Below are 20,198 nucleotides of genomic sequence, written 5' to 3' on the forward strand. Positions count from 1 at the left end.
GGTTTCGAAGGAGCTGCAGGCCGGTTGCAATGTCTCTGCCGTGTTATTGCATGGTTGTATGACGGGACGCAATGGGCATCATGCCCGTTCCCATCCCCGACACCAACAAGAGGCGAATATGCGAGATGATGGGTCCAACAAGCGGTGGGATAATCTGCCATGGAATCACCAAGATTTGGTCTTATTACCATCCGGCGCTGGCGTCACGCTGGGCAGGCAGAACTTGCGTGAGAAGGTTATTTCCTTGATTGCGGACCATGGTTGGTGGGAAGCCGGATGGGCAACAATGTCTCTCACCCTTTCATTTAAAACCAAAGACCCGTTTGATGTCAGAGTGGGGGATCGGGACATGCGTGTGCAGGGCGTTGTCAGCCAGAGGTGCGGAGAGGATCCGCGGCTGCAACGTTATGTTACTCTCATTCGCTGGTTGCATCGACTGTAAGATTGAACCTCAAATGAAGCAATTTTCAGACTGTTGGCCGTTGGGCAAACCCGGGCAACAGTTGACGACTCGACTTGGGGCTGGGCCAGTCCCGAACTTGTTGGACCCAGAGGTAATTCGGATCCCGGCAGTCAATTTTGTTATGGACCCAGCCCGACATAGACGGTCAGTTGTCGCAAAGCTGTGGCGGTCCCCAGCGCTGCGGATCGATTTCATCGAGGCTTTGGCGTCAAGGCGCAACACGACGAGAGGACGTGCGGCTTGACAAGGAACGACCCTGAAGCTTGTCCCCCCGGGCTGGGGTAACCCAACCTTCCAAGGATATCCCGCAGACCAGGCACGGATGCGACCCTCCTCTTCTTCCATCCTTCTCGAACGCCTTTCCCTCTAGAGGTAAGGTACGGCACGATACGGCAAGGGCACACCAAGGCATGTGGGCGTCGTCAATTTGGGCCAAATTGCTTATGATGAGCTCTCTGATGAGCTGCCCCAGGCTGACATTGCCGTGAAACCGTCATTCTGTGGAGAGGGCCACTTGAGGCTATTCACCCAGCTTCCAGCCAACCGAGGGCGCGCACGGCAGTGCCAACACAACATCAGACTGTCTGGAGTTTCTGGGCCTCTCGGTCGACATGCAGCTGACGCCTCCGTTAATCATGCTTCGCCGTCGTCTTCCCTACAGTTCTCGCTAGTCTGACACACGAAACCGCAAGACCTCCACTTGACCGCAGAAGATACGCGACTTATCGTTCACAAACAACCGGGACCCTTGATCCACAGGCCACCCCATGAACAGGATGGGAGGGTTCGCCATCCATGTGTTGATCAGCCCCCCCTAAAATATCCGTCCTATCAATCTCAAACAGGCGACAAAGTTGCGAGTCGCGTGCTGGGGGGGTGGAAAACGAGGACTTCTGGGCTATGAGTCGTCCTGGCGGGAGGCGAAATCAAAGGGAATGATATCAAAGTTGAGTTAAGTCTAGAGTGGCCCCCCTCCCCCCCCCTCTCTGTCTGGGTTTCTCCTGTTCTCTGCATATGGGCCTGGGGGAATACTTTCGTCGAGTCCTCGGTCCTTCGTTCAAGCCTCTCTGCCTTTCTACCGTCATTTCTTTCCCCCCTCATCTCTGCTTCCGCAGTTGGTGGCAGACAACGTTCCAGTCGTTCTATTCTACTAGCTCTGCAACCGTTTTCCATCATCACCTTTTTCGAAACCGAACACCCCGCTCCACGTTCTGAGCAGCCAGTGCAGTCCTTACTCCCAGCCCTGCCAACAAGGATCGGCCAGGCGCTAGCATTGTGAACTCCTGCCACGCACCATTAGAGGAGCATGTTCAAATTGGTCAACCGTTCCAGATCTATGAAGAGCATGAGGGATGGTGGAGGGGCCCCTGGTGGCGCGCAGGTGCACGGCCCAGAGTCCCCCGTCCTGGGGTCGCCGGGTCTTGTGTCAAGTTTCCAACAGACCAAGGAAGACTCGAGCGCCTCTCAAAACGAGGGCGTGCCCTTCTCCTCAGAAGCCGCTGCCGCCTCCGCCGCCGCCGCTGCCGTCGTTGAAGCCCATAGCCCATACCGCCATCGACTGTTACCTACACCTCCTCGCTCCAAGGCATCTTCGACCATGGCCGAGCGACCCAGCACCAGCGGAGGGCTTTCACCTCATAACTACAGTACTACCAGCTTCAGATCCTTTGATAGGCGTATGTCCAAGGATGATATGTACATAAGACCTCAATCATCGGCGCGTGGAGGTTACAAGTCATATCACATCCCAATACGGGACAACCCAGCATCCCCAGTAGAGAGTCCTGGCGACTTCAGAAACGACTTATCGCCGGTGCGTACATTCACGGTCAGGACACAAACACCAGATTCCATGGACAGCAACATGGGAACGATCGCGATAGGCATGGCGATAGGGAGCCCGACACACCCCCCACCAGACTTCACTGCTTCGCGCGAGTTCATACCGATACCCGCCCCGAGAAACGAATGGCAACCGCAGGCGTCCAGCATGAGCACCAGCATGATCAGGGCCTCACCAGAACCAACGCAGGACGTTCCCGAGCCTGTGCCGGCGCCGAAGCAGAAGTCGGGAAGGTGGAAGTTGTTTGGGCGGTCAAAAAGCAAAAGGCTTGCTTCATCGCCAGTCGCCATCTCTCAGCCCATGAACCTTCAAGATCCAGGAGCCAGCAGAGCAGAGTTCGAAGGCCAACCAACGAACAGCCAAGCCAGTGACTTGGGAAGACGGAACACTGAAAGGAAGCCAGCGGGCAGCAAGCCGGCAATGATCCGCTCACAGACAGGTCCGGCCCCGTCAAGCCCGAAAGATTCCAAGCCCCCCAAACTATTGGGTAGGATGGCATCGACGCGATCGACCCGGAGTGTCAAGAAATCCGACATCTCAGCACCCGTACATGTGTCCATGGGCATACCAGCGATGCCGCCCAAGCCGTCTGGAAACTTCTTGGACGTTGAGATTCCCAGCATCAAGATGGAGCGGTACAGCGTCATGTTTGGCAACGTGTTGGGACCCCAGCAAGGATCGCAAGGATCGGGCTCAGGGCCATCGGGACCGCAAGGGTCCTCTTCTCTCTTGGCCAGGCGACAAGCGACGTTGGATAGGCTGAAAACGATCAACGATCAGGCCATGAAGCAAGAGGAGGAGAGGGAGCGCATGAGGGGCCGCAGAGCAACATCACCACAGCCGCTCAAATCCCCAGCCTTCTCGCTTTCACTATTCCCGGCGACGCCCTCGGAGACGGCGAACAATCCTCCTCAGTCGCCCCGCCACCGTTCGAACACCTCACCCGCATTCCTTTCGTCTCCGCAGAGGGCGAACTTCCAACCCGAACAGCCGCATCCAGTGGCCGGAGAGGGGAAGGCCGTACTGCTTGAGCCTCAGCATCTGCAGGAAACCTCGCGCGACGTTGGTTTTGGCCCTGAACAGTCCGGACTCGCCCTCGACTCGCCCACCGGCGACGAAGAATCCGAAGAGATCCACCTGACGGAACAGCTGAAACCGACCATCTACGAACCTGCGTGGCAGATGATTTCGCCGCCCAATTCCACCGCCCCGTCGAGCGTCGCCCCCAGCGCGAAGGACCAATCCCCCGCGTCGGTGTCGTCCATTCACACGCACGTGACGAAGCCGTCCTTCGACGAGTCGGAGCCTGACGATGCCCTCCGCGCCGCGGTAGAGATCTCCATCGCCCGGCAGATCAGCATCTCCCGGCAGCAGCGCCGGATGCTTCGTCCCCTGAAGACCACGGCCATCCGCGGTGGTAGCCCGGGCATCAGGAGTCCCGTGACGACCATCATTGTCGGCAAAAATGAGCGGCTGTCCTCGACCAAGAACTCTACGCCGACGCTCATCAGCCCTGGAGAGACGTTTGAGCAGCAGATTGCGCAGAACCGCAAGAGCGAACGCATCATTGTTGAGGGGGAATGATTACGCCGACTCCTCTATGACATTATGACATTCTCACCTTCTCACGCCACTATACTTTTGGACACTTCTTCTATTTTCTCCCCTTCGTCCACTCGCTCGATGGCGCCCTGGCCGCCTTCAACTTTGAAAATCAACCCTTGTTACTTAACTACATTCTCACGCTTTTGCTGTTACTTTACTCCGTTTTTTCCCCAACAAACCCTTATTATTCTGGAGGACCACTTTTGATCACTATGCTTGCAGTCGACGTTTTGGGGAGGTGGTACTTGTGTGTATGAGTTGTTCGGATCTATCACAACTTTGGTAGAGCGCGCAGTGTGGTCTTCGGACGGCAAAAAAAAGCGAGGGTTTCATTGCCTTGTCGTTGCAAGCGAACTTTTTTTTTTTGACAGGCAAACAAAACGCAGGATCCATGGGGAGGGGTTTTCACCTCATTTTTCTTAATACAACCTAGAGGGTTGTTCGCATCGATACCACTGTGGAAGGGGGGGTGAATCTCCTTTTTTGTTTTCTTTGTCCTTTTTTTACTTGGGAGGGACGGGAGATGGGGAGGTTGGGCGCGGCGTGTAATGGATAGGTTCACCCTGTTCTCTTTTTTCTTTCTTTCAACTTGGTTAATTCAACCAATCCGTAGTCGACGGGAAGTCTGCTTGGGGATGTGATAATCCTAAAGCCTAAACCATTTTTATCACCAATTTTTGTTCTGTTCTACACTTCGGGGAAGTTAGGCAACACGAGACCGGGCCGTGGTGACATGTAGAGACCGGCCGCCGGCGACCCGACTTATGGGTTAGGTAGATGGCTAACCCCCCCAATTTCGGCAAGGGCTGCCTGTCTCTCGGCGGCGGGCGGGCGTACGAGCTGCGGTGCTTCACAGCCCCTTCGTAAGCCACCGGCATTGACAGCCACTCGACTCCTCCGGCTCGCATGCTCTCGGTGGGCTGGGAGCATTCATGCTCAATGTGGAGCGCGCCTGTCTCAAAAACGCAGAGAACACGGTACGGCGGCGGCGCCCAACCAGGCCGCATTATGCTGATGGCCCAGTCGCCTCCTCCTGACCCGGGGGCGACTCGTTCTCGGGTCCTCGTTCGTGGGTGCTAACAAAGCAAAAAGCAATAAACCCCCCAAAAGAAAAAGAAGAAGAAGAAAAAAAAACATCCAGGCCTTTGAGCCGTTGTGGCGCCGGGTTCGTCTTGTACGCCCGAGCGAAGCCACCGTGCTAGATGGAATCCGACCTTCGCCAGGCGGGTGTTATTGTTGTGCGGCCATGATTAGCGAGGGGGGCCTGGGGCTATCTCTCACTAGGGTGGGCGTTCGCCCGTTGTCTCTTTCCGACGTGTCTGAGTCTTTGACGGCGGCCGGGAAGGACATAAGCTTTCCCGCATTACACGGCACCGCAAGTCATGTCTCATTCGTGCCAAGGAGATTTCCATGGTATTCACAACAGAGGAATTGTATTAATCCTGGACTATCGTTCACCTTCACTACTACTGAGAACCATTGCGGGAAAATATGAACACGGCCTCCTCCTCCGGGCAGGAGGGTAAGGGGGGATAAAGGAAGCTCAAACTTGTTGCACCAAAAACCAAAAACCATCGTTCTGCTTGCGAAACCTAGCGAGCGTGACCGGAGCGAGTGTTTATGCTGAAACGAGTCCAAAGGTCCAACGCCAGACATGAAAACAACCAAGGGGGGTGAGATTGGTGAGAAGGCTGGAATTACATGACGATGCAGCACGAATTTTGCTTCTTTGCCTGTTCTGCAGGGGTGGGTTAGTGGTCTGAAGGTATCAAGGGGAGGGGTCGGAACACGTACGATAGAACATCTTGCTCTGGGAGCTCAGGCCGTCACTCTTGGCCACCAAGTCGTCAATCTTCTCACCGCGCTCCAGTACGCTCTGGATGGTCTTGTGCAGCACGATCTTGGTCTCGTCGAGTTCCTTCTGGATCTTGAGGATGGAATCCGCTTGTTGCGGGTCTTGGTACTTGGTGAGGTACTCCTTGAGCTCAGGGAGAACGAGCTTCGGTTGGCCTGTCGCCCACGTGGAACGGGGGTGCTTGGTGAGGAACTCGTCGACACTGTCGCATACGGGTTAGCAAAACGCGTGTTCCCCCCAAGTAAGCGGGCGTAGGGAAGCCTCGAACTTACACCTTGGAGAGAAGCTGGTGGGCTACAAGACTGGGGTACTGGTGGTCGGAAATGATTCTGAGCCGTGAATAATCAGCATCTGTCCATTCCGCAAAAAGGGCCCCTGGCGAGACGCATTCGCGACGGGGGATCGATCGTCGACTTACACGCCACAGATGCCCTCGCTTCTCCCCACGCAGTGGAATGTGTTGTCGCCCTCCTCGATATCTTGTCTCTGACCGGGGCGGGTAGACTCGGCAACTTTCTTAGAGAAGAGAGTCATGAACTCGGCGTAGCTTCCTGTAAGGGGGGGAACGAGAGTGTCAGCCCGGTTCGAATGTATCCATGTGTATGATCCCCCGACAGGTGGTCCTGGCAGAAGGTGCCTGCCCTGCGCATCGCCGTTGACTGACCTCGTGTGAATCTCGAGTATGCCGACAGTTCCATCTCGCTGCAGAGCTCGACGGCGGGCTTGCTGTCATTGCGAAGGATCTATGCGGCGCGCGCAGTGTCAGCGTTGTATCTGGATTGCGGCGCTGCGGCGCGGATGGGTTTGCGACAGCTCGCCAAGCCGGTCGATCGTGAGGGAGAAGATGCTTACGCCGATGTAGTGCAACTTCATTGTCTAGACGGGTTATGATATTAGCCGTTGTTGTCGTTGTCGCTGCTGGAGCGGTCTGGGCGGGGGAGGTCCGGCTGCGACGACTTACGGCGGATTTTCAGGGGCGAGAGGGGCAATGCTCTTTGTGTCGTGTGTGTTCGTCGCGGGTTGTCGACGATTGGATGCAGCCAAGATTTTTACGTTGGAGGAGGACGTGTGGTATCGTGGTAAGTAGAGGCTAGGACGCAACAGCGGAATTGAGGTGAGAAACGGAGAAAGGGGACTTTCAAGTTGTAGGATGATGGAGACCGACTCCGCGACGTCAAGGTTTACTGGGACGATTGGCTCGGGGCGACGATACATCACATGCACACCCACTAGGAAACTTGGATCAGTGGGCAGCCCCTCCAGGCTGCAGAACAATTAAGGTAGTGATGCGCCACGCCTACTTCGCCTCCACGCCTGCCTAGAAGTGCCTGCGACGAACTAACAAAGGCACTGTGGCAGGCTGTCTCTAGCGGCCTCGGAGGCTCGGGCGGCCCCCTCGTCCGTCCTCATCTGTGGCGGTCAGCGTCAGAGAGGCCGGACGGTGGGCGACATTGTCCAGTATCCGTATCCGTACAGTGGGCGACTCGTGACTGAATGAGTGAGTGACGGACAGTCTGACAGAACAGAACAAACCCCCACCAAAGACGCACGTCATTGGATGCAGATACCTCCCTGCCATTTGCTGACCGACACTTGATGGCTATAACGGGGATGAGTACATTCTAGGCCGCCTTGCATGCTAGCTAATTCCAGGTACCTTTCCGTTCTTGCCCCGCTATGGCGATGAATGGCCACTCGGTGAATGACTCCTCTAGGACCTGGCTGCAGCGTTGGTGAGCTTGATATTTCAACCCTTGTGAACGGTTTGTGAGCATTGGAAGGGTATTTTTTTTTAAAGGTCAACTTTCCCTCCATAACCACAAACTTCATATTGAGGCATCTCATTGTTCATTTCGATCCTTTCAATGGCGTCTGCAAATCTCGATAACGCAGAAGCCCAATGGCGGGCGCAGTTCGAAGCCATGAAGACAGCCCTGGCTGGTCTCAAACTCCCCTCAGAGCCACCTTCTGATGTGGATTTCGACGACGATTATGAGGGTTACTCCTCAGGCAGTGGAGCACAGGATGTCTGGGACTTCATCTCAGACGACGATGACGATGAGTACAGCAGCGACCAGCTGGATGGTCACAACGATAGCAACGGAGACGCTGCCTATGGCGCCGTCTGGTTCGCGAGCAAGTGCTCTGTCATTGCTGCAAAGAACAGCCTGGCCGATGATGTATTCCAGAACCAGATCTTGAGCGTCTTGACCTCCGGACAGGGCGACGAGGAACTCCAGTCTCAGCTGGCTGATCTCATCGGTTTCGACGATTTCGACTTCATCATTGAGCTGCTCGGCCACCGCAGCGACATCGTGGCGGCCGTCACGTCTCAGGGGACCCAGGAGTCAACTGGAAGGCTCTTGAGCAAGTCCCAACGTGAAGAGGCCTTGCGACGACAGGATTATGAGCACAAGAATGCGGCTCTTGCTCCCGCAATGTCGAAGAACCCCCAATACCCCCATGTTTACAAGGCTTACAACGCCGGAAACTCCCTTAGCCATTCAGGCAAGAAGTATGCCCTCCCGCCAGGCAGTGAGAGGCTTCAGTTTGAAAAATACGAGGAATACGCCATCCCCGCAGGGAAGAAGGGCGTCCTGGGCCCTGGCCAGAAGCTGATCAAGATATCAGACATGGATGGTCTCTGCCGCGGCACTTTCAAGGGCTACAAGACTCTCAACCGCATGCAAAGTCTGGTTCATCCGGTAGCATACAGGACGAACGAGAACATGCTTATTTGTGCCCCCACTGGTGCCGTAAGTTACTTGATCCCGTCAGCAGTGAAGCCCCGACTGACTTGCCATCGTAGGGTAAAACGGACGCAGCCATGCTCACCATTCTCCAAACGATTGGCCACTACTGCACCCCCAATCCTATTGAGGATACAGTTGCCACGGATTTCGCCGTCGACGCACAAGATTTCAAGATTGTCTATGTCGCTCCCATGAAGGCCCTGGCGGCCGAAATCACCGAAAAGCTCGGCAAGCGCCTGGCATGGCTCGGTATCAAGTGCCGCGAATTCACTGGAGATATGCACCTGACCAAGGCCGAGATTGTCCAGACCCAGATCATCGTCACCACCCCAGAAAAATGGGACGTTGTGACAAGAAAGGGAACTGGTGATACCGAGTTGGTGCAGAAGGTCCGCCTATTGATCATTGATGAGGTCCACATGCTTCACGATGAGCGTGGCGCTGTTCTGGAATCGCTGGTCGCTAGAACGGAGCGTCAAGTCGAGAGCACACAGTCTTTGATTCGCATTGTCGGTCTTAGTGCCACGCTCCCAAACTACGTGGATGTTGCCGACTTCCTGAAAGTTAACCGATACGCCGGTATGTTTTACTTCGACGCATCATTCCGCCCCGTGCCATTGGAGCAGCACTTCATCGGTGTCAAGGGCAAGGCTGGGTCGAAGCAGTCCAAGGAGAACCTGGACACTGTTGCTTTCGAAAAAGTTAGAGCCATGCTCCAGGAGGGTCACCAAGTCATGGTCTTTGTCCACTCAAGAAGAGATACTCTTCTCACCGCCAAAATGCTTCACGAGAAGGCTATCGAAGATTTCTGCGTGGACCTGTTCGACCCCACCGGCCATCCCAACTACGAGAACGCAGTGCGAGACATGAAGCAGTCCAAGGCGCGTGATCTTCGAGAGCTGATACCCAAAGGCCTGGGTGTCCACCACGCCGGTATGGCCCGCTCCGACAGAAACCTCATGGAGAGGCTCTTTGGAGAAGGTGTCATCAAGGTTCTCTGCTGTACGGCGACTCTCGCCTGGGGTGTGAACTTGCCCGCGGCGGCTGTCGTCATCAAGGGAACCCAGGTGTACAGTGCACAGGAGGGTAAATTCGTCGACCTGGGCATCCTCGATGTTCTGCAAATCTTCGGTCGTGCTGGTCGTCCCCAGTTCGAGGATACCGGTATTGGCATGATTTGCACCACTCAGGACAGGCTCCATCATTACCTGACCACTGTTACGGAGCAGCAACCGATCGAGTCCAAGTTCTCCACGAAACTTGTTGACAACTTGAACGCCGAGATTGCTCTGGGCACAGTAACATCGATACCCGAGGCTGTGCAGTGGATCGGATACTCATACCTCTTCGTGCGGATGCAGAGAAGCCCCATGAGCTATGGTATCGAATGGGCAGAGATCAGAGATGACCCTACGCTCGTTCAAAGACGCCGTCAATTGGCCATCCAGGCGGCTCGCACTCTCCAACAAAGCCAAATGATCATTTTCAACGAAGTGACCGAGGAGCTTCGCAGCAAGGACATTGGTCGCATCGCAAGCCAGTACTACATCCTGCACACCAGCATCCAGATCTTCAACACCATGATGCGACCTCAGGCCACTGAGGCGGATATCCTCAAGATGATTAGTATGAGTGGAGAGTTTGACAACATCCAATCCAGAGACTCGGAGGAAAAGGAGCTCTCGCGTTTGAGGCACGAAGTCGTACCCTGCGACGTTGACGGCGGCATCGACACGCCCCAAGCCAAGACCAACATCCTGCTGCAAGCGTACATCTCAAGGGCACAGCCGGAAGACTTTGCTCTCGGGAACGACTTGAACTATGTTGCGCAACAGGCTGGCCGTATCTGCAGAGCCTTATTCATGATTGCCTTGAATAGGAGATGGGGACACCAGTGCCTGGTTCTTCTTACCCTTGCCAAGTCCATTGAGAAGCGTATCTGGCCATTCCAGCATCCCCTGCACCAGTTCGATTTCCCAAAGTCTGTCTTCAACCAACTTGACGCCAAGGATCATCTATCGGTGGAGGCCATGAGGGACATGGACTCTGCAGAGATTGGTGCTCTGGTTCACAACCAGAGCGCTGGAAAGAAGATCGCCCATATCCTCAACAACTTCCCGACGGTCAGTGTGGAAGCTGAGATCGCCCCTCTCAACCGCGACGTACTTCGCATCAAGCTGTTCATCGATCCTGATTTCAGGTGGAACGATCACTTCCACGGAACATCCGAGTCGTACTATATTTGGGTTGAAAACTCTGAAACGTCAGAGATCTACCACCACGAGTTCTTCATCCTTAACAGGAGAAAGCTTCATGACGAGCATGAACTTAACTTTACCATCCCCCTCTCGGATCCCCTGCCAACCCAGATCTACGTTCGAGCGGTTTCTGACCGGTGGCTCGGTGCTGAGACGGTGACCCCCGTCTCTTTCCAACATCTCATCCGCCCGGATACAGAGAGCGTGTACACCGACCTCTTGAACTTGCAACCGCTGCCCATCAGCGCTCTCAAGAACCCGGCTCTCGAGGAGATTTACGCCCAGCGCTTCCAGTTCTTCAACCCCATGCAGACGCAAATCTTCCACACCCTATACCACACGCCTGCAAACGTCCTCCTCGGCTCGCCCACTGGTAGTGGCAAGACTGTCGCCGCAGAGCTGGCCATGTGGTGGGCTTTCAGAGAGCGGCCAGGATCTAAGGTCGTTTACATTGCGCCAATGAAGGCCCTTGTACGCGAACGTGTCAAGGATTGGGGGGCTAGACTTGCACGGCCTCTTGGGCTGAAGCTGGTCGAGCTAACAGGTACGTTGCATACGGTGTGCGGTTAATGATCATCCCCTAACAGCCTTCAGGTGACAACACTCCGGATACTCGGACGATCAAGGATGCCGACGTGATTATTACCACGCCCGAAAAGTGGGACGGTATCTCTCGTAGTTGGCAGACGAGAGGCTACGTCCGTCAAGTGAGTCTCGTTATAATTGACGAGATTCATCTTCTCGCTGGCGATCGTGGTCCAATTCTGGAAATCATTGTTTCTCGTAAGTTCAGTCCTGACAGACAAGCCTGGCCAGCGAAGATGCTAATTATACAAGGTATGAACTACATTGCGGCATCTATCAAGAACTCTGTTCGTCTGCTGGGAATGTCTACGGCCTGCGCCAACGCCACGGACTTGGGCAACTGGCTGGGTGTCAAGGAGGGTCTGTTCAACTTCAGGCACTCGGTTCGCCCGGTACCCCTGGAACTATACATCGACGGCTTCCCCGAAACTAGAGGCTTCTGTCCGCTGATGCAGTCCATGAACCGACCGACGTTCCTGGCCGTCAAGACGCACAGTCCTGACAAGCCAGTCATCGTCTTCGTTCCCTCCCGCAGACAGACACGTCTGACTGCCAAGGACCTGATCAACTACTGCGGCATGGAAGACAACCCCCGACGGTTCCTCCACATGGACGAAGACGATCTTCAGCTCAACCTCTCCAGAGTCAAGGATGATGCCCTGAAGGAAGCCATCAGCTTCGGCATCGGACTCCACCACGCCGGTCTTGTCGAATCCGACCGCCAGCTCGCCGAGGAGCTGTTCCTCAACAACAAGATCCAGATCCTGGTCGCCACCAGCACCCTTGCGTGGGGTGTCAACCTGCCGGCCCACCTCGTCGTCGTCAAGGGTACGCAGTTCTACGACGCCAAGATCGAGGGCTACAAGGACATGGACTTGACCGACGTCCTCCAGATGCTGGGGCGAGCCGGCCGTCCTCAGTTCGACAACTCGGGCGTGGCCCGCATCTTCACCAAGGACGCCAAGAAGGACTTTTACAAGCACTTCCTGCACACGGGCTTCCCCGTCGAGTCGTCCCTGCACACGGTGCTCGACAACCATCTTTGCGCCGAGGTCTCCGCCGAGACCATCGTGACGAAGCAGGACGCGCTGGATTACCTGACGTGGACCTTCTTCTTCCGCCGCCTGCACAAGAACCCGTCCTACTACGGCCTCGAGGTGTCGGCCGAGGAGCACAACAGCATCGCCGCCCAGACGCTCGCCAACGACTTCATGATCGACATGATCGACAAGTCCCTGGACGAGCTCGCCCAGTCCAGCTGCGTCGAGGTCTTCCCCAACGGCGACGTCGACCCCACCCCGATGGGCAAGATCATGAGTTACTACTACCTCTCGCACAAGACCATCCGCCACCTCGTCAAGCACGCAAAGGCGCAGGCGTCGTTCCTGGACGTCTTGTCCTGGATGTCCCGCGCCGTCGAGTACGACGAGCTCCCCGTCCGCCACAACGAGGACCTCATCAACGAGGAGCTCTCGCGCAACCTCCTCTTCCCCGGCAGCTCCTTCGGCCTCCCCATGTGGGACCCCCACGTGAAGGCCTTCCTCCTGCTGCAGGCGCACATGTCGCGCATCTCCCTCCCCATCACCGACTACGTCGGCGACCAGACCAGCGTCCTCGACCAGGCCATCCGTATCATCCAGGCCTCCATCGACGTCACCACCGAGCTGGGCTACCTCGCCACCTGCCAGGAGTTCATCAAGCTCCTGCAGTGCATCAAGTCGGCCCGCTGGCCCACCGACCACCCGGCCTCCATCCTGCCGGGCGTCGGGGTCGACACCCTCAAGTCGGACAAGTCGAACCTCGGCCTCGCCAAGATCTCGGCCCTCTCCTCCCCTGGCAAGGTCGCCAACCTCGCCAAGCAGCTCTCCGTCCCGCCCCACCAGCAGCCGCGCTTCGCAAAGGCCGTCGCGCAGCTCCCCAACCTCGCCGTCTCCGTGCCCGAGGCCACCGCCCTGTCCGTCGCCGTCGACCTCCGCCGCCTCAACCCGCTGGCCGAGCGCGACGCCCGCGTCTACGCGCCCCGCTTCCCGAAGCCCCAGAACGAGGGCTGGTTCGTCGTCCTCGCCGACCCGGCCCGCGACGAGGTCATCGCCGTCAAGCGCGCCGGCTGGTCCCAGGGCCCCGGCAGGAGCGTCGCCGTCGGCTCCCGGCCCTCGGCCCGCGCCAACATCAAGATCCCCGAGGCCGCCCAGGGCCGGAAGCTCGAGGTCATTGTCGTCAGCGACGCCTACGTCGGTCTCGAGTACCGCGTCGCCGTCGACATACCCTCGGCGCCCGTTGTGGACGACGACATTGACAAGTCTAAGAAGGCGCAGGCGCAGCAGCAGCAGGAAGGCGGCGCCTCTCGGGCATGAAAATCATGAAATGTAGCAGTATAATGTGTGCCATTAGATGCAGCTATACGAATAAAAAAAATGGCTACGTCGCTTTAATGACTGATGCCGCCGGCGTTTCTCCAACAAAAACATATGCCTCCCAAAGATAACACAGAGTATGTAGACAAGAACAGAAGGAGATTTCCACAGCCGCACGAACCTGCCCTCCTCCTCCTCCTCCTTTAGGACGCAAATGATAATGCCTACTTCTCGCGAGAGATGATGTCCTCCCCTTCCGTGTAAAAGATTAATGCAAAGAGGAGGGGGGACCAAAAAAATATAAGGATGTAAAAAACCCCCCAATGCCTTTGTCGTACACCCAACCAGATTCGTGAGGAGAAGCCCCAGAAGCATCCCCTGATAAAAAGCAAAGAAACATCAGCCCCTCTTCCCCCCTCCCTCGTCCCCAGAAACAGGCAGAGTGAGTCCCTTTCCGTGTGTTGCAAGTCCCATAGAATGATGGATCAAAAGGAATAAAAAAGGGTAGCCCTCCCCTGGTTGGTGTGTCCCAATAACGCCTCGCACCATGCTTAGCCCCAAAAGATGTGTGTGTGTGTAAGTGCGCGTGTTTTCGTGTTCGTGCGTTTTTTGATTATATCTCGGTGCCAGTCCGGATGATGCGTGCGCCTCCTCCTCGCCAAGTTCGCCGTCCGATGCGGCAACGATGGAGGAGGCAATGCTGCAAAAAATGCGAAGAGTAAACAGAACGAAGAGAAAGAGAAACTAAAAGCCATGCGCGTCGTTTGCTGTCGTCGTCGGGTATCCCATCGTTCGTTCAAAATCCGTTCCATCCATCCGTTCATGTTCATGTTCATGTCGAATACAAAGAGATGCTGGTCGTCTACCCATCCTTCTCCCCCTCCTCCTTTCCTCCAACTCCTCATGCTGAGACGCAGAACCCCAAAGACCCATGTTCCAGAGTCTTTGGGGGGCTGTGAGAAAATGCCTCTCACGCACGCCTCCTCCGCGCAGATCAGCAGCATTTCCTCCTCGCCTTGCCCGCCGCTTCGTCGGCGTCCTGCTCCGTCCCTCCCTGCTCGACCGTAACGGCGGGCGAGAAGTTGGGCGAGAACAGCCAGCTCCTCCGGTCGCGGCCGACGCGGAAACTGCCCCGCGGGTTCATGCCGTCAAAGTACCCGCCGTCCATACCGGCCTCGAAGCCCGGAGTCCCCGGCGTGGCGGTGGCCAGGAGCAGCGCCTGCTGCATCTTCCGGTTCTGCTCGACGAGCTTTCGTGTCACGACTCGAAAGACCTCCTCGACGCCCTCGCCGCTCTCGGCACTGATCTCGTGGCACGCATCCCACCCGACCTCCTGGCCCCAGAACCCCGAGCTGCGCTTCGAGCTGGGACTCCGCGGTTCGCCGCCTCCCCCGAAGGTGCTCGTGCTCTGTTGTACTTGCGACGACGACTGGCGCGGGTCGGATGAGGAGAGGAACGAGGGCATGCCGTTGGGCGTCGCGGTCGGGGGAGGGGTGGACGCGAGACCTGGCGCGAGGTTCTCGGCGACGTAAGCTATACAGCGCTCGAAGGGGACCTCACGGCGGGAGGGATCGCGGGCGACGATGTCGGCCTTCGTGCCGACCACGTGCAGGACGACGTCGCCGGGAAGGTTGCGGCGGAGCTCTGTGAGCCAGACGCCCATCTCGGTGAAGGACTGGGCGTCGGTGATGGAGTAGCAGAGGATGCAGGCGTTGGCGCCGCGGTAGTAGAGGCGGGAAATGGAGCGGAAGCGTTCTTGACCGGCTGCGAGGCAGGGTTTTTGTGTTAGTCAAGGAAAGCATTTTGGGGGGCTCGAAGAGCCATGTCAAGAGCGGGATGAGAGTTGGGCTGGCAAAGGTCGGGAACATACCGGTATCCCAGATTTGTAGGCGCACCACTGTGTCGGTGTCGGTGTCGACGACGCGCTTGGTCATGAAGCTCGCGCCGACTGTGGAGGTTGTCTGTGCCGGGTTAAAGGCGCCCTTGCAATACCGCATGACGAGGCTCGTCTTGCCGACATTTTGTGAGCCGAGGACGACGATCTTGGCCTCGAGGGACGACATTGTCTGGTCGTTGAGGGCAGGGAAGGAGAGAGAGCGCGCGCGCGCTTCGTCGGATGATCGGTCGATCGATGGGTCGGTCGGTCTGTCGAAGTCGGGGATGATGTGACCGAAGATAGGTGAGGGGAACAAGGTAAAGGGGAATGCTGGTGAGAAATGTTTTGCTGGAGAAAATGGGACCTCGGGTGTGGCTGCCGTGCTAGTCCTCGATGGGGGAAGGGGGTAGTCGTGATAATGTGGTCCGAGTAAGACGACCGACCGTTTGGTTCAAGGTCCAAGGATAAAGGTACGTAGTTGGTTGGTGGTGTCGTTTCCCCGTCTTATGTTAATACGAGAGTACCTCCGTACATGGGATAACACAGAAATATTCTCTTCCCAAGTCGGTTGGATCCAAGCGTAGTCACGCTGGCGCCAAGTGTAAAACGCAGGCAGCCACGAGATCAGTGATCGGGCGAAGAGGCGCGTGGTCCCTTTGGAGAAGCGGAAAGCTGAAAGCTGACAGGGTGGGTGGGAAGCCGGGGTGAGCAAGAAAGAGGCAACAATGGTGGCGGTAGTTTGGAAAAGTCGTCGGAAGAGGTTGCAAATCGGGAGGATAGCGAGTGGTTGAGCAGGGACGAGGGGCGTGGGTGGCCCTGGTGTTTTTGTTGATGTTTTTTTTTACTGTTTTGTTTTATTTTTCTCTCCCGCTCTCGTCTACGTAACATGGGGGGATGAGAGGGAGGATCACGGACGGGGGAAGCGGGACGGGGGGAGATGCGATATGGGTTCGGCTTTATTTTGCGGGGCGAACGGCGGATTTGGCTTGCCCAGTGCGTGCACACAAGCTCTCGATCGCTCACGTCAACATGAGAGACGAGTCTGAGGGCAAGGGGGGGGGACAGAAAGGAGATTGGAGTTGCGTCCACGTTTCGTTCCTCTTTTCTTTTCGTGATGGCGCCAGAGGGAGGTGGAGGATTTAGTGGTCAGCGCGGGGAGGCTGAGGCCGGGGTTGGGATCATGGCTGCTTTATTCAGCGTTATCAGGAGAGGAGGGGTGAGATGCCCATGCGATATGCGGTATGGATTGGCACCAACGGATAATACGGGATGCGCATTCGTTGCGAGGGATGGGATGGGACGGAGTTGGGGGAGATTGTGCATGGATGGGGAATTGGAGAAGGTGTCAGATGCGAGGGCCGAAATACCGATCCAGTAAATGCTGTGTAGATGCATGCACGAGGAAAACCAAAGTCGTCCTTGGCCCAACTCCGCCGTATTGCATCCCAGCAGCCTGGAGACAGGAGCCTGGAGGTGGCTCAGCGCCATCCCACGCTGAAACAGACGCTGTATCTCTGGCGAGACGACACTAGGGATTCCTCGACTTAGTTACCTTATCGTGGGTTCCGTGTGGGAATTGGGGAGGTCGCGTGGTGAGGTCTTTCTCCACAATTCAATTTGTACAGGCGGGGCCCTCAGACGCACCATGTCGTCATCGTCGATGTTTTGCGGCCTCGGAGAGCCCCTCTGCCGTAACGGCCGCCTCAAAGCTAACCTTTGCTAAGCATTGAGTTGAGACGAACAACGGCGGCGGATGCCAATTGGTAGAGTGGATATCTTGCATGTGTGAATCCAATCGGTCGTCTCGGTAGGAAGTCCGATGGGCCAAACTTTTATTTCTTAATCTTCCGACTGCTTGAGTCTAATCCATTTCTTGCTTAATCTTCCTAGCCACATCAACGAATGCACCTATCGGCCGGCTCCTTTGTCGGTGTAGCGGCCCTGATGCAGCCAAGCCTGGACAACTCACACACGTTTTCGTTGGGTCATAACTCGTCATTTGAAGCTATCAAGAGCATGCTACTCGTCATCGCATGTGGATCGGAGGCTCTGCAGACTCTTCCAAATCCAGGCTGAGTTGACTTACACGAACCAGCCACTCTGCCCCCCCAATTGCAACAATACCTAGTCTGCTGCCTTGCATGTTACTTGTATTTATCCACTGCTTTCGTCCGTGGCGCTACGGCAAAACTACTTCAATAATGGTTACAGGACATATAGAATGAACCCGAAAATGAAAATAAAAATGTAAAAACTATGTTGGCTAGGATTATGTACGCCTTCTATAAACGCCTTCAGAGAGAAACCTGGTAACATTCACAAATTCGTATCTATCATTAAATCTTTTCCCCTTTTTTGGTTTGATATCATCTAATTATGTCTTTTGTCTTTATGTCTTGATGTCTATCCATTTTCTTCTTGGTGTAAAATAATCATGTAAATCCCAGCCCGCCAGGTGTACACGCTTTTACAAGATAACGTGCACAGTCTTGGCAATGCTGGGCGTGCCCTGAGGCGTAGAAACGAAGAGGTAATAGTAGCCAGGGAGCAGGATTCCGTAGTCCTCGGGCAGCTTGGCCGAGTACTCTTGGCCGTTGACCTGGACATCGTCGAGGGGGATGCGGCGCTGGTCGCTGTTGACCGAGTGCGTGACGGTGCCAGTGCGGATCAGCACAACCTTGCCCTGGCCCTCGACACCCTCGACAGTGAACTTGAGCGTGGCGCCGGCCTTGACGGGCTCCTCCGCGAGCGCCGTCACGGCGGGGCGCGCGGCGGGGGTGCCGTCCTCGTTGAACAGGTAAGGAGGGTAGAAGATCTCGCCGTCGGCGTGGTCGACGGTCTTGTCGCAGTTGTCGCTGGATCCGCCGATGGTCTGGACGTAGCACAAGCCGCCGCCGCCCGTGAAGACGGTCGCGTCGGGGAAGAGGATCGAAACGGAGTGGTAGTTGCGGGGCACGGCCATGGGCGCCATCTGCGTCCACTCCTTAGTCTCCGGGTTGAAAAGCTCGGGGATCAGGATGCCGTCCGTGTTGGTGAAGACCATGGACTTGCGCTGGCCGCCCGTGACGAGAACGGTGCCGTCGGGCAGGACGACAGCGTTGCCGAAGCCGCGGGGGAAGGACATGTCGGCGACGCGCTCAACCTCGGAGGGGGTGTTGGGCTCGCCGATGGTGGTGACGTGGGCACGCTGGTTGGCGACGCTGTCCGTGTAGTCGGGGCTGCCGCCGGCCGAGAGGATCTTGCCGGCAACGGCGTCGTACATGACCCAGATGCCGCACATGGCGTCGTCGTCGTCACGGGTGGCGGCCTTTTCGACGGAGCCGGTGCCCTCGCTGCCGAACCAGTGCTGGTCCTTGCCCGGGCCGGCCTGGAACACGCTGCCGTTCTTCCAGCCGAAGAGCCATGCGTGGTTGTCCTCGCGCCAGATTCCCTCGTGATCGACGGTGAGGATCGGAGTGACGTCGGCGTCGGGGAGGTAGGTCCACTCATTGGCGACGGGGTCGTAGACCTCGCCGTTCTTGCCCTCGCGCTTGCCAGAGTAGGCGCCACCGATGGTGAAGACCTTGCCGTTGGAGAGAGTGGTCGACGTCTGGTAACCGCGGGCGACCTTCATGTCGGGACCGCGGGTGAACTCGTTGGTGGCCGGGTCGTAGATGCTGACAGCGGCGGCGTCCGAGCCACCCTGAACGATGATACGGCCGTCCTCCAGCTGGCTGATGCCGGGGCAAAACATGTCGTGATGGGTGTTGGTGACCGTGCGGTCGGAGATCTCGCCGGTGGCGAAGTTGTAGTCGCCGTACTGCGTCTTGCCAGATGCGCCGCCAAAAGCGTCCTTGCCCCACGAAGAGAAGAACAGCAGCCTGCTCGGCTCGGGGTACGACGGGACGATGTAGGCTGCAACGGGGATCACGGGCAGGCGGATGAGGTCCGTCCACCTGCCCTGGGTAGCCGGGTTGTAGCGCTCCGGGACGTGGATGGTCGAGAACTGCTTGTTCAGGACCCAGAACAGCGACTGCTCGGGCTCGGCCGCCTTGATGTGGCAGACGTTGTTGAGGTGGTCCATGACGGCCTTCTGGCATCCTTTGGTGTTGGAGCAGAGCTCCGCGCAGGCCTGGATCGTTGTGACGTCCTTGACCATGTTGGCGCTGGCGCCGGTGTAGTCGGTGTTGAGGCAGACGCGGTAGTCGGCGTTGGTTTTGGGTACGCGGTAGGCGGCCTCGTCGAAGGGGCAGGTGGCGAGGAAAGTGCCCTCGGCGAAGTCGTTTGTCATGCGGATGGCATCGAAACGGTCATCGGCAGCCCAGGTCATCTCGTTCTTGCCGTTCTTGACATGGCACAGCTTGTCCTGCTTGTCGTAGACGGCTCTGGTGCAGCGAGAATCCGTATCGCAGATCTGGACGCACTCGACGGTGGCGTTGACGTTCCTGACGACCTGCAGACTGCCGCCGCCGAGTTGGTAGTCTGAATCGGGGCAGACGGTGTATTTGACGCCGATGGGCGTCACCCACACGGTTTCATCGTTTTGGCAGGCCGTGATGGCTGCGGAGGAGAGTTGGGAAAAGAGAGAGGTGGCCGCGATGGCCTTGTATACGGCTGAACGAACCAT

The 20,198-nt window shown here is 56.9% G+C and overlaps 5 protein-coding genes across 5 annotated transcripts; 2 read left to right on the forward strand and 3 right to left on the reverse strand.

Moving 5' to 3' along the window:
• Window positions 1-1,769: 1,769 nt before the first annotated feature.
• On the forward strand, window positions 1,770-3,890 carry EsH8_VIII_000675 (uncharacterized protein; the record flags this gene model as incomplete). The annotated part of the gene is made up of 1 exon (XM_083269717.1): window positions 1,770-3,890. The coding sequence occupies one exon, from the start codon at window positions 1,770-1,772 to the stop codon at window positions 3,888-3,890; it is 2,121 nt and encodes a 706-aa protein (XP_083129485.1).
• Window positions 3,891-5,608: 1,718 nt separating this feature from the next.
• EsH8_VIII_000676 (palmitoyltransferase YKT6) lies at window positions 5,609-6,639 on the reverse strand (the record flags this gene model as incomplete). The annotated part of the gene is made up of 6 exons (XM_083269718.1): window positions 5,609-5,649; window positions 5,706-5,968; window positions 6,039-6,095; window positions 6,185-6,317; window positions 6,431-6,509; window positions 6,619-6,639. The coding sequence occupies 6 exons, from the start codon at window positions 6,637-6,639 to the stop codon at window positions 5,609-5,611; spliced, it is 594 nt and encodes a 197-aa protein (XP_083129486.1).
• Window positions 6,640-7,631: 992 nt separating this feature from the next.
• EsH8_VIII_000677 (Sec63 Brl domain-containing protein) lies at window positions 7,632-13,716 on the forward strand (the record flags this gene model as incomplete). The annotated part of the gene is made up of 4 exons (XM_083269719.1): window positions 7,632-8,522; window positions 8,576-11,321; window positions 11,372-11,560; window positions 11,615-13,716. 4 exons carry the CDS (start codon window positions 7,632-7,634, stop codon window positions 13,714-13,716), a joined length of 5,928 nt encoding a protein of 1,975 aa, XP_083129487.1.
• A 994-nt stretch (window positions 13,717-14,710) lies between these two features.
• Window positions 14,711-15,779, reverse strand: EsH8_VIII_000678 (P-loop containing nucleoside triphosphate hydrolase protein; the record flags this gene model as incomplete). The annotated part of the gene is made up of 2 exons (XM_083269720.1): window positions 14,711-15,480; window positions 15,587-15,779. The coding sequence occupies 2 exons, from the start codon at window positions 15,777-15,779 to the stop codon at window positions 14,711-14,713; spliced, it is 963 nt and encodes a 320-aa protein (XP_083129488.1).
• A 2,280-nt stretch (window positions 15,780-18,059) lies between these two features.
• EsH8_VIII_000679 (uncharacterized protein) lies at window positions 18,060-20,198 on the reverse strand (the record flags this gene model as incomplete). Its single annotated transcript, XM_083269721.1, has 1 exon — window positions 18,060-20,198. The coding sequence occupies one exon, from the start codon at window positions 20,196-20,198 to the stop codon at window positions 18,060-18,062; it is 2,139 nt and encodes a 712-aa protein (XP_083129489.1).

The sequence above is a fragment of the Colletotrichum jinshuiense genome, chromosome 8 (genome assembly GCF_051148585.1).
Source record: "Colletotrichum jinshuiense chromosome 8, complete sequence".
Taxonomy (NCBI): Eukaryota; Fungi; Ascomycota; class Sordariomycetes; order Glomerellales; family Glomerellaceae; genus Colletotrichum; species Colletotrichum jinshuiense.